Raw genomic sequence first — 17,279 nt, forward strand, 5'->3', positions numbered from 1 at the left:
TCGATTCTGACTCATAGCGACCTTATAGGACAGAGTGGAGCTGCCCCGTAAGACTTCCAGGGGTGTAAATCTTTACAAAAACAGACTGCCACGTCTTTCTCTTGAGGATGGACTGGTGTGTTCAAACAACCAGTTTTGGTTAGCAGCTGGATGCTTAACCACTGTGTCACCAGGACACCTTTCTTTAGCTTTACAGTTAAGTCCGAAAACTGGGTAGTATGAATCCTTCACATTTATTCTTCTTTTTTTCAAAATTGTTTCAGCTATTCTAGTTCCTTTGCCTTTTCATACAAATTTTAGAACCTTCTTGAACTATATCTACAAAAAAAAAAAAAATCCTAGTGGGAATTTTATTGGAATTGCATTAAACCTGTAGATCAATTTGGGGATAATTCACATCTTAACCCTATCAGAGTCTTCCAATCCATGAACACGTTACGTTATTCTATTCACTTAGATCTTCTTTGATTTTTTTTTTTTCAGTGTTTTATGTTGTTGCTAGGTGCCCTCGAGTCGGTTCCAACTCATAGTGACCCTATGTACAACAGAATGAAACACTACCCATTCCTGTGCCAACCTCACAATCGTTGCTATGCTTGACCCCACTGTTGCAGCCACTGTGTCAGTCTGTCTCGTTGAGGGTTTTCCTCTGACCCTCTTCCAAGCATGATGACCTTCTCCAGGGACTGATCCCTCCTGATAACATGTTCCAAGTATGTGAGACTGTAGTTCTTCCAAGACAGATCTGTTCGTTCTTTTGGCAGTCCATGGTATAGTCAATATTCTTCACCAGCACCATAATTCGAAGTCGTCAGTTCTCCTTCAGTTTTCCTTATTCCTTGTCCAGCTTTCGTATGCATACGAGGTGATTGAAAACACCATGCTTGGGTCAGGCGCACCTTAGTCTTCACGTTGACATTGTTGCTTTTTAATACTTTAAAGAGGTCATTTGCAGCAGATTTGCCCAATGCAATGTTGTTTGATTTCTCTACTGCTGCTTCCATGGGTGTTGATTGTGGATCCAAGTAAAATGAAATCCTTGACAACTTCAGTCATTCTCCGTTTATCATGATGTTGTTAACTGGTCCAGTTGTGAGGATTTTTGTTTTCTTTACACTGAGGAGTAATCCATAGTCTATGATCTTCATCAGTAAGTGCTTCAAGTCCTCTTCACTTTCAGCAAACAAGGTTGGGTCATCTGCATAACGCAGGCTGTTAATGAGTCTTCCTCCAATCCTGATGCCCTGTTCTTCTTCATATAGTACAGCTTCTCGGATTATTTGCTTGGCATACAGATTGAATAAATATGGTGAAAAGATTCAACCTTGACGCACACCTTTCCTGATTTTAAACCACACAGTATCCCCTTCCTCTGTTTGAACAGCTGCCTCTCAGTCTATGTACAGGTTCCTCATGAGCATAGTTAAGTGTTCTGGAATTCCCGTTCTTTGCAATGTTATCCATAATTTGTTATGATCTACACAGTTGAAGGCCTTTGCATAGTCAATAAAACACAGGTAAACATCTTTCTGTATTCTCTGCTTTCAGCGAGGATCCATCTGACATCAGCAATGATATCTCTAGTCCCATGTTCTCTTCGGAATCTGGCTTGAATTTCTGGCAGTTCCCTGTCAATGTACCGCTGCAGCCACTTTTGAATGATCTTCAGCAAAATTTTACTTGTGTGTGATATTAATAATCTTGTTTGATAATTTGTGTATTCAGCTGCATCACCTTTCTTGGGAATAGGCATAAATATGGATTTCTTCCAGTCACTTGGTCAGGTAGCTATCTTCCAAATTTCTTGGCACAGACAACTGAGCACTTCCAGGGCTGCATCCATTTGTTGAAACATCTCAGCTGGTATTCTGTCAGTTCCTGGAACCTGATTTTTTGTCAATGCCTTCAGTGCAGCTTGGACCTCTTCCTTCAGTATCATGGGTTCCTAATCATATGCTGCCTCCTGAAATGGTTGAACATTGACCAATTCTTTTTGGTATAGTGACTGTGTATTCCTTTCATCTTCTTTTGATGCTTTCTGAGTTGTTCAATTTTTTGCCTGTAGAATCCTTCAATATTGCAACTCGAGGCTGGAATTTTTCTTCAGTTCTTTCAGCTTGAGAAATGCTGAGTGTGTTCTTCCCTTCTGGTTTTCTAACTGCAGGTCTTTGCATGTGTCGTTATAATACTTTACTTTGTCTTCTTGAGTCGCCTTTTGAAATCTTCTGTTCAGTTCTTTTACTTCATCATTTCTTCTTTTTGCTTTAGCTACTCAACATTTGGTATTTTCTTTCTTTCCTGTCTTTTTAAGACCTCTTGCTTTCTTCATGTATGCTGTCCTTCATGTCATTCCACAGCCTCACCTGGTCTTCAGTCCTTTAATGTTCAACGTGTCAAATCTACAAATATATTCTTGAGATGGTCTGTATATTCAGGTGGAATATATTCGAGGTCATACCTTGGGTCTTGTGGACTTGTTCTAATTTTCTTCAGCTTCAACTTGAACTTGCATATGAACAATTGATTGTTCCACAGTCGGACCCTGGCCATGTTCTGACTGATGATATTGAGCTTTTCCATTGTCCTTTCCACAGATGTAGTCAATTTGATTCCTATGTATTCCATCTGGCAAGGTCCATGGGTGTAGTCACCATTTATGCTGTTGTAAAAAGGTATTTGCAATGAAGAAGTCGTTGGTCTTGCAAAATTCTATCATTTGATCTCCGCGGTTTCTATCATCAAGGCCTTATTTTCCAAAAACTGGTCCTTCTTCTTTGTTTCCAACTTTTGTATTCCAATCACCAGTAATTATCAATGCATCCTGGTTGCATGTCTGATCAATTTCAGACTGTAGAAGTTGGTAAAAATCTTCAATTTCTTCATATCTGGCCTTAGTGGTTGAAAAATAGTCGTAGTATCCTATCACTGACAGCACTGTACTTGAGGATAGATCTTGAAATGTTCTTTTTGAAGATAAATGTAATGCCATTCCTCTTCGAGTTGTCATTCCCAGCATAGTAGAGCATATGTCTGTTCAATTAAAAATGGCCAGTACCAGTCCTTTTCAGCTCACTAATGCCTAGCATATCAGTGTTTATGCATTCCATTTCATCTTTGACTATTTCAGATTTTCCTAGATTTCCTAGATTCAGTGTTTCATAGTTTTCAGTATACAAACCCGACATGTTTGTTATATTTATATCTAAGTATTTCATTTTTTAGAGGTATTATAAATGATACATAGTTTTAAAATCTTAATCTAATTGCTCATTGCTAGTCAATAGAAATTTGTTTTTTGTTTAGTCAATAGAAATACAATTGATTTTTATATGTTGATGTGGCTTGCTGAGACTTTGTTAAACTTACTAATTAGTTCTAGGTGCTGTTTTGTAGATTCCTTGGGATTTTCTATGTAAACAATTTTGTTATTTACAAATAGGGACTATTTATTTATTTATTTATTTTACCAATATGTATAGTTTTTATTTCTTTTTCTTGCCTTATTGGACGGGCTAGAACTTCCAATATGATGTTGAATATGAGAGGCAAGAGTGGACAACTTGCCTTGTTCCTGATCTGTGGAGGAAAGCATTGAGTAGAATGTTAACTGTGGGTTTTCTAGACGTCTTTCATCTCTATGAGGTTAAAGAAATTCCCTTTTATTTCTAGTTTGTAGAGAGTTGTTTTTTAATCATGAATGGATGTTGAATTCTGTCAAATGTTTTTCTGCATCCTGTGGTTTTTCTTATTAGTATCATGAATTATATTCATTGATTGATTGATTATATTGATTGATTTTTGAATACTGAACCAGCCTTACATTTCCAATATAAACCCCATTTGATTATAGGGTATCATTCTCTCTATTACTGGATTTGCTTAGCTAATATTTATTTTGTTGAGGATCTTTGCATCTATATTTATAATAGATAATGGTCTGCAGTTTTCTCTTGTGCTGTCTTAGCCTGGTTTTGGTGTCAGAGTAATGCTGGCCTCATAAAATGAGTGAGGTAGTGTTCCTTTCTCTTCTATTTTTTAGAAAAGTGTTTGTAGGATTGGTGCCATTTCTACTTTAAATGTTTGGAGCAATTTATAATTTTTCTTAAAGTGGAGCTCTCTAAGTTTCAGGCCCCACAAAACACTCACTTAACTTTGTTTAGGCCTCTGTGGGTGGGTTGTTCTTTACAATCAGAGGCTTCAAAATGCCACTTCTGCATTTCTGAGAGTGTTATAAGAAACAGCTAGGGACTGTAGATAACAGACAGGTGAACTTACAGAAATTACTTCTTTCCCATCCCAGCCAGTCTTGGGCAGAGCCATAACTAACTCAGTGGACAACACAGTTTAGGTAAAACCTTTTGTGATTTGCTTGAACCATGGCTGCCCGTGTGAATTTGGAGAAGTCACTTAGCCTCTTTGAACCTCAGATGGGTCACTGGCAAAAAGCAGATGACAAATATGTCTCCCTCAAAGTGCTGATGTAAAAATGAGTCAGGCACAAAAATTTTCGAACAGTTCCATGGCTTACCAAGTAAAGGGAGGAGATAGAATTGGGCGAGGGATAAGCAGATGGGAGAGCACCTCGGGAGCAGTAGTGGCTGCCATCTGTGCAGTGGTTTCCCACATGTTCTCACATGTGTTCTCTCATTTGAGCTCCCAGCAACACTCTGAGGTGGCATGACTGCATGCATTTGTTCATTCAACATGTCCATTTTATAGATGAGGAAGTTAAGGCTCAGAAAGGTTGGGAGATTTTCCCCAAGGTAACACAGGCAACTGACAGTACTGATCTAAAACCCAGACCTTTTGGGCAAAACTGTGCTCCATTTCACTGTAGTGAGAAGAGCAAGCTGAAATAAGGTAAATAGACAAATGACCAGCCTTTGAGATGTTGATGAGTAGGAGCTAGGAGTCCTAACCCCGAAGCCAGACTACCTGGGCTTGAATCCCTGTTTGGCTACTTATTTAAACTGAGGAATGTTTCTTAACCTCTCAGTGTTTCCCATCTGTAAAAATAAGGTTAACAATCGCTCCTACCTCATAGGGTTATTGTGAGAATGAAGTGAGTTAATATGTGCAAAATGCTCAGAACAGTACCTGGCACATATGAGTGCCATATAAACATTGTTGTTATTGTTAGCTTTCATGGAGTTGGCCCTGGCCCATAGTGACCCCATGTATAACAGAGCAAAATGCTGCCCAGTCCTGTGCCATCTGCGTGATTGGTTACTGATTGTACCATTGTGATCCATAGAGTTTTCATTGGCTGATTTTCCGAAGTAGATTGCCAGTCCCTCTTCCTCATCCATTTTAGTCTGGAAGTTCAGCTGCAACCTGTTCAGCATCATAACAACACAGAGTCCTCTACTGACAGACAGGTGATGGTAGTTCACTGAGGTGTGCTGGCCAGGAATTGAACCCTGTCTCCTGCATGGAAGGCAAAAATTCTACCACTGAACCACCACTGCCCTCCATATATAACATTAAAAGAAAACAAACCAAATGAAACCAAATCGATTCTGACTCATAGTGACCCTACAGGACAGACTAGAACTGCCCTCATAGGGTTTCCAAGGCTGTAATCTTTATGGGAGCAGACTGCCATATCTTTCTTCCACGGAGTGGCTGGTGGGTTTGGACTTGACCTTTTGGTTAGCACCAGGTCTCCTTTATATAAACACTAGGTACTATTCTTTGTAAGGATGCTAAACCATACTTTCTGCTCTGTGAAGCCACTTAGAAAATGAAGTTATAAAACGTTGGCAGAAGCTTAGAGATCTTCCAGTCTGCTCCTCATTCACTCATTCAGTGGGTGAATAGCAAGGGCCCAACCTGGCAAATGACTTGCCCAAGATCACTCAGCCCTGGAGACCTATCAGCCCCCAGCTTTCTTGGTCCCTGCTCCATGATTAGAGCTGCCTCCTTGTGCATTTCATGATCCAGTGTTCTTGGGGGAGAGATGGTGTGACAAGAGATGACATAACAAGATGTGAAAGCAAATGTAGGAGGAATTACCTTCCTGAGGGAGGTGAGCTTTCCTGAGCCTGCCAGGGAGAGAAGGTGGGGATTTGACGGAGTGGCAGCCAATCCTCTTTCTCCAGCAGATGGTGTGCTTCCTGTCGGGATTCGGCCCCTGTGGGCCTGCAGAGCTGTCTCGCCTGCGGTCCCCTGCACCCCGACGTGGCGCATAGGAGGACTGGGTGGGGCCTTTAGGAGGCAGCTCGGCAGTGTGAGATCACCGGTGTGCAACATCCTTCCTGTGCCCGGGAGCGACTCTGGAAGCCTGCGTCGGTTAGGATCTGGCGCCACCTTGTGGTCGCGGACCAAGACTGTCTGTGCATGGTCCAGATTTGCTGTGTCCTGGATGACTAGAGGCCTAGCAAGAGTCTGCTGACAGGTCTGCCTCAGAGGTCACCTAGACTTAACTCTGAATTTCACAGGCAGGGAAACTGAGGCCTAGGGAGAGAATGGAACTGGTCCAGGGTTTAGAGGAGAGATGCATTATTCCCACCTCCACCCCACTTCACTGTTTCCTGGTAGCTCCTTGGACCTTGATGGGGGCAAGCACTGGGAAGTCCTGGCAGGGAAGGAGGAAGATGCCCAGAGGCCTGGAGGATGGCAGCAGCAATGTGTTTGTAGAGCAGCAAGGATCCTCCAGCACGTGGTGCAGGGGCTTTGCACTTGTAGGTGGCTCTCGCAGCTCCTGTCCTGCTTTGTTAGCGGGGGCAGGGGTTGCTGACAGGAGGACTACATGTTGTGGTGGGAAAGAGTACTGTTCAAGGAGTCAGTAGCCCATATTCTAGACCGACTCTGCCCCACGGTTACTCGAGCATTGGTGTCCTCATCTGTGAAATGGAAGCCGGGCTGGATTCGTGCCCACACCTAACCATACTGCAAACCACTGCCCTCAGTTAGTGCCTAGGGACCCTAGGACATGAGGATAGAAGAGGAGGCTGCAGAGGCAAGGAGGGGGAACAGATGTAAGGCATTTGCTTTTAGAGAAATCCTGAACTGGACCATATCTGAGGTCCCAGAAGGTCAAGGATTCTGTTTTAGCTTCTACTTCAGGGTGGGAAGCTGTTTGAGCTGGTGACCCTGGAGAAATGAAATTAAAAAATTGATTTCTGACTTGAGTATGGCTAATCAGCACAAGAAGGAGAAGCTCTGACGTTGCCTGCTCCCACCCTCATTTCTTCTCGTACCCTAGAAATGCTGTCACAGAGAAAACTCATTCTAGTTGAATCAGTGTATTCTGGATTCATTGCCTTCCTTTGGCCTGGCCATGGTAGACAGAGGGGTTTGTGGCTTGCAGAAAGTGGGCTGGGAGCAGGGTGAGACTCTTTTTAAAATTTTCTTTTTTTTTTTTTTTAGGGCAGACCTGCGCTCACCTGGGGCTTAGCTCTGCCATGTAATCATTTCTCCAGCAGCTAGGACACCTTGTGAGGCTAGAAGAGGCAGTCTGTGGTCTGAGTATACCCCTGAGAGAGTATAAATTCATGGTCTGGCCCATGTTGTAGGTCTGTGACCCATGGAATTGTGTACTACGGATCTTATATGTAGATAGAGCTGAGTTTTAGATCACAGGGACCACATCTGGTTTATGAGACCCACAACACCAAGTGCCTTACTGGGCACATGGCTTTTCTGGATGCTGTTGTGGAACCTCTAGACCCATGGCCTTGCCTTGGTACTCATCCTTGTACTCTGCTGGTCTGCCTTCCCAAGCTACCACCAGATCTGATCAATCTAGCCCTTCCCCTCCACCCTTCATTCAGAGTCTGACCCTTCCCCCCAAATCCAAACTATGTATGACAATATTCCACTTCTACGCAGGTTCGTTGTTGTCACCTCTTTTAGTTGGTCCTCTCCTTCAGGTCCATACTTTGCTCACCTTTCTCTCAGTGATTCCCATGGCTTTACAGATGAGGTACAACAACCTCCCTGTCCTTTTCCAAGCTTTTTTCCTGGTCCCTTGATTTTGTGGATTTACAGACTGGAGCCCAGAGAGAGGCAGTGACTAGTGGGAACAGCAATAGCCAGTAAGTGGCAGAACCAGGAATTGAGTCAGAATTGGGTGTTTTGTTTTACTGCTCAGAGCCTCAGTTTCCCCATGTGCTAAATTGTGACTAAAAGACCTGCCTCACAAAGTACAACGGAATTCAAGAGACAATGGACATGGACATGGAAGTATCTAACGTGAGGCCTAGCACACTTTCAGAATGTCCTCCTGCATCCTTCCCTAAATGTAGTCCCTGCTGCTGTGCCTTCCTCCCCTTATTGCCCCTTGTCTTTGTGTCTCTTTACTTTAGTTGGTAGTAGGTTTGTTTCTCTACTCACTCCAGAGAGTATAGCTAGAGAAAAATAAGGTGTCCATCCCTACTTCCCTGGGTAGGTCCCTTCAGAGGTACAGTTATGCAAACCCTCTCTCAAAGGCTCTAAGGAATCCGGAGAGAAAGCCATAGCATTGCTCATCAGATGCTGAAGCGTGCTTTTTGTTGCTAGCACATTTATTTTAGGTCACCTCTGTGGCTCAGCAGAGTTGTATTATGTTTTCATGTACATATTTGGGGACCCTGCAGCTCTTGCTTAGCAGTGGGTCTAGTACATGATGAGTGCTTTGGAGTCAGGCCAGCCACATTGGAATTGGATAAAAGGATCATTTAATGACTTTAAATTGTTTTACAAATTTATGTTTGTAAAAATGACACAGTCCCTCTAACTTCATGAGTGGGGAGAATCACTACCAGCATCAGCCCACGGTTTAGTCCTATGAGGTGGAGGTCAGACATACTTTCTCTCTCCTCCCTTTTTACCAATTCTGACACCAGCTGCCTCTCCCATGGCCCTCTACTTCTCTGCTGGGTTCGATAATTTGTTGCAATGGCCACACAGAACTCACAGACCATACTCACAGTTAGAGAGTTTATTAGAGAAATAACAGGTTACACTTAAGAATCAGGCATGACTCCGTATACAGTTATTCGATCAGAACAGCTTCTCAGCCATGCCCACAGGCCACCCTCTCCCTGGCCCTCAGCCTCTCAGCCCTTCAGCCCCCAGTCTGGCCTCTGCCCTGCTTGGGCAAGTGTTACAAAGTTCTTTAGCTCTGCCAACAATGCCTGGAGGCATCTCACTCTGCCAGTAAGTCTTGCTCTGTGGGTTGGCACACTTGCTATAGCCACCTCACTTCATGGGCCGGGAATCTCACTGTGCCATCTCATGCCAGTCTTTTGGAACTGCTGCTGCCATTTCGCTGCTGCTGCTTCTTGCTGTCTTGCATCATCTCCAGTGTTATAGCTCTCTCTGTCTTCTGGGTCTAGGAGGTTCTCAGCCCAGCGACCCTAGGTCTAAAAGGTGTGCTCTGCTCCTGGCTCTTCTTTCTTGATGGTGGTGTGTTCCCCCCATCACTCCTGGCATTGGCTCCCTTTAAAGCCTAGCAGGATGGCAGAACTGAACAATTCCCTTGTTAGGGTTCCATATATCTTATTTGCATGGCCCCACCCCCTCTCAAGGGTTTTATGTACCTTATTTTCATTATTAGAAAGCTGTCCAGTTCCCTTGGTGGGCCACAAGCACCTTATTTACATAGTCCCACCCAATCATTTTGCGGAAGCCACAAAACTATGCATGGCCAGAAGAGCCGTATTAAGTAACTCATTGCTTCGCAATGTCCCTTGTATTTTTGTTTCTAAAACATAGTATTTCCATGATGTCAAAGCAAAGACTTTAGGCAATGGCCCAAATGTCTCATTGCCCCAATTGGGAAAACGTACCCTGTTCTAAGCTATCCACCTTACGATGTATTTTCCCAGGATTTTGCTGCGAACATGGACACGGACTACCTTTGATGTGCTTGTGACCATGTTGTCCTGCCGGAACTGTTCAGCCCTGGATGGGAGGAATCTTCTTTCTAACTTGGGCCATCCCTGTATCCATTCACTCAGTGGGTAAAAATAAGGACGGGGGCTTATATGGATCTAGGATGAGTGTCTATTGTTGTCTTAGTTATCTAGGGCAACTGTAACAGAAATACCACAAGTGGATGGCTTTACCAAACAGAAATTAATTTTCTCACAGCCTAGTAGACTAGAAGTCTAAATTCAGGGTACCACCTCCAGGGGATGACTTTCTCTCACTGTTGGCTCATCATCAATCTTTTCCTGGTCTAGGAGCTTCTCAGCACAGAAGCCTCAGGTCCAAAGGACTCGCTCTACTACCAGCATTGCTTTCTTGGTGGTATGAGGTTCCCTTGTCTCTCTGCTTGCTTTTCTTTTTTATATCTTAAAAGAGATTGACTTAAGACACAACGTAATCTTGTACCTTGAGTCTTGCCTCATTAACATAACTGCCACTAATCCCACCTCCTTAACATCATAGAGGTAGAATTTATAACACAGGAAAATCACATCAGATCACAAAATGGTGGACAACCACACACTAGGGGGAATCATGGCCTAGCCAAGTTGACACACATTTTGGGGGAACACAATTCAACTCATAATAACTGTATACCAGGCACTCAATACATGTATTATCTCACTACTCTTCCCACCAACCCTATGATTCTACTATTATTCCCCCATGTTAAAGAAGAGTAACCCAAGAGCACAGAGCTGGAATAACTTGTCCAAGTCTGGGAACCCCAGGTTTGCTGATCCCCAAGTCCATGCTCTGCCCCTGCACCAGTTTCCTTTGTGCCTTGTTCCTCTCCTGATGGTGCCTGGGTGTAATCCTGAGAGAGCAGGGTCACTGGATTTGTGTGACTGCAGTCCTGGGCCAAGCCTGGATGGAGGCTCCACTGCAGAATCTGCTTGTCCCTCGTGTAGTGGGGTGCACACAGGTGTCATTGTCAGAATGGCCTTGACCAACTCCTAGTTGCTCAGTCATCCAGTTGTGGGATATTATGCAAGTGACTTAACCTTTCTGAGCCCCAGCTTATTTCCTTATCTGTAATATATGGAGAATTATATCTACCATCTTGCATCCAAGGTAATATACAGTAATCCAATGAGTGGCACTCAGTAGGAGCTTTAAAAAAACCCAGTTGCCTTTGAATTGATTACAGCTCATAGCGACCCCGTGTATGTCAGAGCAGAACAGTTCTCAATAGGGTTTTCAATGGCTGATTTTCCGCAAGTAGATTGGTAGGCCTTTCCTCCCATGTGCCTCAGGATAGACTTGAACCTCCAACCTTTTGGTTAGTAGCTGAGCACATTAATTGTTTGCACTACCCAAGACTCCAGTAGGAGCTTACCAAACCAAAACCCATTGCTGTTGAGTCAATTCTGACCCATAGTGACCCTATAGGACAGAGTAGAGCTATACCATAGGGTTTCCAATCTTTACGGAAACAGACTACCACATCTTTCTCCCACGGTGCAGCTAGTGGTTTGATCTGCTGACATTTTGGTTAGCAGCCGAGCACTTACCTATAAAAAAAAAAAAAAATAGGAGCTTAACAAATGTCAATTCCCTTTCTTTTTTCCCTACCGAAAAAGTAGCAGGGCTGTGTAATAGAGGTGACAGCTTTGTTGGAATGTTCCTCCAGGAACCCTGCACCTGAGAAAGCCCACCCACCCTCTGAGCTCACCTGGAATGCATGGAATCTAAAAGGCTTAACTGGGAAGTTTTGAAGCCCAGAAGCAGAGAGAACCTTGCCTAAGATCATACAGAGCATCAGACACTCCTTCCGTGACCTGCCCTACCCCTACCCCACGCCTTCATATTGTGACCTTGGGTTTGGAGAGCCACTAGAGCCCTACCCAAGACTCTGGGAAACTTCAGAGCAAAGGAGAGGATGCTGGCACAAGGTGGCGCTTGGTCTTAGCAAAACCTTCCACAGTCCCAACACCTACCCAAGCTCTCTGTTTTGTCCCCCTCTCGGCAGGTATATCCGCACCATGTACCTGGGGATTCAGAGCCAGCGGCGGAAGGAACACCAGCGACGCTTTTACTGGGCTATGATGTATGAATATGCAGACGTCAACATGTTGCGCCTCCTGGAGACCTTCCTGGAGAGTGCCCCCCAACTGGTGCTACAGCTCTACATAATGATCCAGAAGAACAGTGCCGAAACGCTGCCCTGTGAGTGTCCCCACCCAGCCCTGGGGCGGCTGGGAAGTGACTATTTCCAGGGGCTGGGACAGGTACCGCCTCCCCATCTCTTACTCTACCCTGCCCTCTATCTGGACTACTCAGTGGCCCTGCACACTCATCGCCTGTGTGACTGTCACACTCTGGGCATCACCTGTCCTGTCTTCAGATGCCCAGACCCTGTGCAATCCTGGCCTGGCCCACGCTGCCACTTACGCTATTGGAGTAGACATTTCCGACACCCCCTATGCGAACCTGCCTCTGCCTCCTTCTTAATAGGAGCTGCAGAGCTGAGGCTTCATCAGGCCATCAGATTGGAGGGTCCTAGGCCTCCCAATCATGGGGTACAGCCCTCTCCCTTTGGCGCTGGCAAGGGGTTTGCACATATATGGAATGAGGGAGAAGCAGCTTAGGATACCATGTGACAAAGAGACTGAACCACATTAGTCAACACCAGTTTTCAAACATTTTTCAGCTGCTGTGCCTTCAAACCAAAGCTCAGGCATAAGTTTCATTTGTAAAACACGCTGAAATAGCTGTACTCTAGTTAAACGGGGGGCGGAGGAGTCCGAAGCTCAGATACCCTACTCCTCCTGTCTGTCTCCCTCCTGCCCCTGTGGACCCAGCGAGGCTCTGAGAAGCCCTCAGAACCCCGCTGAGCACAGTTAGGAAATCACCGGTCCCTACAGCAGCAGAAAGTCTGATGCTTTGTGCCAGCTGCTGGAGCAGCTCTTGCAATGTTGGAGCACACTGATCAAGGTGGATTCTCACACCAGGGAGCTGATGGCCCTGCTCCCCAGCTCAGTCAGACCTGCTTGCAAGTGCCATGGTTTTAGAGGGGTATTAGACAAACTAGAATGCTTGCAGGGAAGAAGGTCTAGGATGGGGAGACTGAATGAACGGGGGATAGGTGAATCCCAGTATTTGAAGGGCTGTTATGGGGACCTCTTGCTATCAAGTCAGTTCCAACTCATAGCGACCCTATAGGACAGAGTGGAACTACCTCATAGGGTTTCCAAGGCTGTACATCTTTATAGAAGCAGACTGCCACATCTTTCTCCCATGGAGTGCCTGGTGGTTTGAACTGCCAACCTCTCAGTTAGCAGCCAAGTGGTTAATCACTACACCACCAAGTCTCCTTCTGTTATGGGAAAGAAGGGCTGTATTTGTTCTGTGTGGTCAGCCCCAAAGAGTAAAGGAAGCTACAAGGAGACAATTATCAATGCAACAGGTAGAAGACATTTCACACAGTGAGGGCATCCCAGTGGTAGAAAAAACAGTCTTAGGAGATAGTGAGTTTCCTGTCACAAGGAATAGTCAAGCAGAGATGTTGCTGAAGGGACTAAGCCAGAAATTCCTGAGTTAAGAGAGTATTTGTGTTTATGACTTGGGGTATCTAGGGGAGAGAAGTATGCTCTCTATGGCCCAGCTCTCTCTGGCCAGTGAGGCCTCCTTGTCTCCTAGGTTCTCTCCTCTAGGCCCTGCAGGTCCTGCTAGGTGCTCCAGCGGGCCCTCTGTACCACCAAGTTTATGAACACCTGCAGGGAGTTCTCCAGTGGGACCCTACCTTCACATGGTCTAGCAGGGGCAGCCAAGCTTGGGGCCCATGAATACACACTTTTTGTTAAACAGCTTTGCTTCCTTACTTTTTCTGACTGACCCATTGCTAGGCTCCTCTCGTCTTAGTTGCTTATGTGGAAAGGAAGTTTCATCTTCAAAGGCCAGTTGGAGAAGACTGAGATGTTCAGGCTGGCAAGCTTGATTCTGGCTTTCAGAGCCTGCGGGCCTGACTGTGACCAGACGCTGCTGCCATCAGTCCCAGGGGGATTCAGCTTCTTCAGTGAAGCTTCCTGTCCCACCACTGAGCCAGGACAGTCCCTTGCTGGAAGTTCCCAGCGGAGAGGGAGCCTCAAGGCATTGTGTACCCTGCCCTGTTCTGTCCATCCTAAAGATCACTATCAGCAGACCTGCTGAGCATTCTGATAGAAGCAAAGAGAGGGTGGCTGTGGGACCCTTGGACTAGATGTGGGGGAAAACCAGGCCTGAGACCCAGACTGAGCTGAGGACCTGACCGTAAGTCCACCATTCAAGACGGCTTCAGGAGCATAGTCACATGCAGAAGTCAGCAGAGCCTCTGCCCTCTGGGAGCCTATGGGAGCTGGAGGGGCGTGGGAGATCTTCAGTGGGTGCTGACAAGGGGGAGGCACTGCTGAGCATCAGTGCTTTAGGCATCCTTTAATCCTCGCTGTCAGGAAGATGCTCCACCATGTCCCCAGGTATCCAGCTGCTCTGTGCTAGAGCCCAGCTGGTGCAGGTGGTACCAGCTGGAAGGAGCTAAATAGTGGGCAAGCCCCAACTGAGGTACCAACAGGCTAAGCAGGAAACCACGCTGAGGGAGGCAAGGGCTGACAGCCATCTGGTCCCTGCCTTCTGTTTTGGACACAGACTTGGAAGCACATACATACATACTCTCATGTGATAGTTAAGGTTGTGTGTCAACTTGGCTAGGCCATGATTCTCAGTGGTTTGGCAGTTATGATGTAATTTGGCAGCTATGTTATAATGTAATTACCTGCATAATGAGATTTGATATAATGCAGTCACCTCCATGATGAAATCTGCTATGAGCAGCCAATCAGTTAAAAGGGAGTTTCTGGAGTTCTACGTCCAATATATGTGGACTTTCTGGCAAAGCTCTCTGGCTTTTGTTTGCTCTGGATCCTGCATCTGATCTCTGGTTCTTCGGACTTGAGCTAGCAGCTTACCTGCCTATCCTGGGATTTGTTTGCCTCAGCAGCCTGGGAGCCAGAGGCCTGATATCTGACCTGCCAATCTTGGGTTCACCAGCTCCTGCAGCTATGTGAGTCAGGAGAAGCCTCCAGCCTGACCCATGGACTGGGGACTTTCTAGCTTCTACAACTGCATTAGCCATTTCCTCGATATAAATATATAAATCTCTTTCTCTCTCTCTCTATGTATATAAAAACCAAATCCATTGCCGTTGTGTCAATTCAGGTTCATAGTGACCCTATAGGACAGAGTAGAATTGCCCCATATCGTTTCCAGGGAGCAGCTGGTGAATTCAAACTGCCGACTCTTTGGTAGCAGACAAATGCTTAACCACTGCACCACCAGGGCTCCAAGATATATATATCACACACACATATACATATATTCGTATATATGTATATGTATATATGTATATCCAGGTACATATATGCATAGGCTTCACTGGTTTTGCTTCTCTAGAGAACCCAGCCTAAGACCTCTCATTTGCTTCTGGAAGAACTTGGGAACATGAGGGAAACAAAAAGCTCATGGACAACCTGTCTTCAGGGTACACAAGGATCCAGGCCATCTGCTCAGGCAATGAATTTGTGTGGCCCTCTGCCTACGTCTTCAGTGCTGAGGCCCTGTTTCCCAGGACCTTAAAGAAAAAAACATCGTGTGTAACACAGACTGTGTGTGACTGTTCAGAGTGTCATTTGTTTTCAGCACCAGAAGAATCACATGATGATTGATTCTGGAGGAAGACCAGAGTCGAGGGGTATCATGGATTAAATTATGTCCTCCCAAAAGATGTGCGTATCAGTTTGACTGGGCCCTAATTCCCAGTATTGTGTGATTTTCCTGTATGTTGTAAATCCTGCCTCTATGATGTTAATGAGGGAGGATGGGCGGCAGTTGTGTTAGTGAGGCAGAACTCAATCTGCAAGATTGGATTGTATCTTGAGGCAATCTCTTGAGATACAAAAGAGAGATGTGAGCAGAGAGATGTGGGAGCTCATACCACCAAGAAAGCAGCACAAGAAACTGAGCGAGTCCTTTGGACCCGAAGCGCCTGCAGAGAAGCTCCCAGACCAAGGGAGGATTGATGACAATGACCATCTTCCAGAGCTGACAGAGAGAAAGCCTTCCCCTGGAGCTGACACCCTGAATTTGGACTTGTAGCCTACTAAAAAAAAATAAATTTCCGTTTGTTAAAGCCATCCACTTGTGGTATTTCTGTTATAGCAGCACTAGATGACTAAGACAGCTAATTACTTAGCCTTTCTATTCCTCAGTTTTCTCATTTCTAAAATGGGGAAGATATTAGTACCTACCACATAGGATTGTTATGAGCATTAAAGAACATACATGGCAGATACAAAATGTCTCGTACAGTGTGTGGCATATAATTGTACTGGGTGAAAGGACATTTTGTTGTTGGTGGTAGTGCTTTTACTGTAGATACACTATCTGAACTGACATACAAATTTTAATAGTAAGAATAGAAGTGTGGCTAATTGGCTTTTCTTTGATGTGCCTTATAGTGATGACTCCTGTCCACTTTATACTCTTAATGCTAGTAACCAAACATGGTGCTGACAAGTCGATTTCGACTTATAGCGACCCTATAGGACAGAGTAGAGCTGCCCCTATAGGGTTTCCAAGGAGCAGCGGGTAGATTCAAACTGCTGACCTTTTGGTTAGCAACCAAGCTCTTAACCACTGTACCACCAGGCTCCATTAATGCTAGTAGATGGTTTAAAAGTTCACTAATACTATTGCTATCACATTAATAGGCAAGTTTTCTATTGTCTTACCCATTGCCAACCCCTCCTACTCTTGCCATTTCTTCGTCCTCCACACCTCTCTAATCCTAGGTTTACAGTATAACACTTAGCCTGCAAGACAGATTTGTATCCAGTTTTCCCATACATACAGACTTCAGTAAAGATAATAATAAGCACAAATACTATGCTATTACGCTAGAGTCATTTGGACATTTCATCAAGGTCTTCCTTAAACCTGATGTCTTGAAAATTTAAATAAAGACGGAAGTAAAAATATAAAGGGAGCATATTATTATGGCATGCCATTTACACTGGTGGCGAATCTTGTGTGTGCTGTAAGCTTTGTTAGTATTATGGGTATACAATGGGATTTGGGAAGCAGTGTGAGTATGGGAAGATGTGGGTGTAAGTTCTAGCTCCACCATTTATTGACTTTATGACCTATCGAAAAAACTCATCTCCTAACTGGATTTCCTCATCTGTAAAATGGGAATAATTACTGTATTTTAAGTTGTAAAGGTTAAATGAGAGACACATATACCTATGCAGTACGTTGCTTGGCATATTATGGGTACTTGATACAGTCTTCCATTCAACAAAGAAGCATTAAGCTACTATGATGTGCCAGGC

The 17,279-nt window shown here is 44.8% G+C and overlaps 1 protein-coding gene across 1 annotated transcript in view; it reads left to right on the plus strand.

Moving 5' to 3' along the window:
- XKR6 (XK related 6) overlaps nucleotides 1-17,279 on the plus strand; it is a 528,616-nt gene that overhangs the window by 446,271 nt on the left and 65,066 nt on the right. The window contains exon 2 of the mRNA XM_049867080.1: nucleotides 11,888-12,084. Within this exon, the coding sequence (XP_049723037.1) occupies nucleotides 11,888-12,084 (197 nt within the window). The remainder of the gene's footprint in view (nucleotides 1-11,887; nucleotides 12,085-17,279) is intronic.

This window comes from Elephas maximus, chromosome 22 (assembly GCF_024166365.1).
Source record: "Elephas maximus indicus isolate mEleMax1 chromosome 22, mEleMax1 primary haplotype, whole genome shotgun sequence".
Taxonomy (NCBI): Eukaryota; Metazoa; Chordata; class Mammalia; order Proboscidea; family Elephantidae; genus Elephas; species Elephas maximus.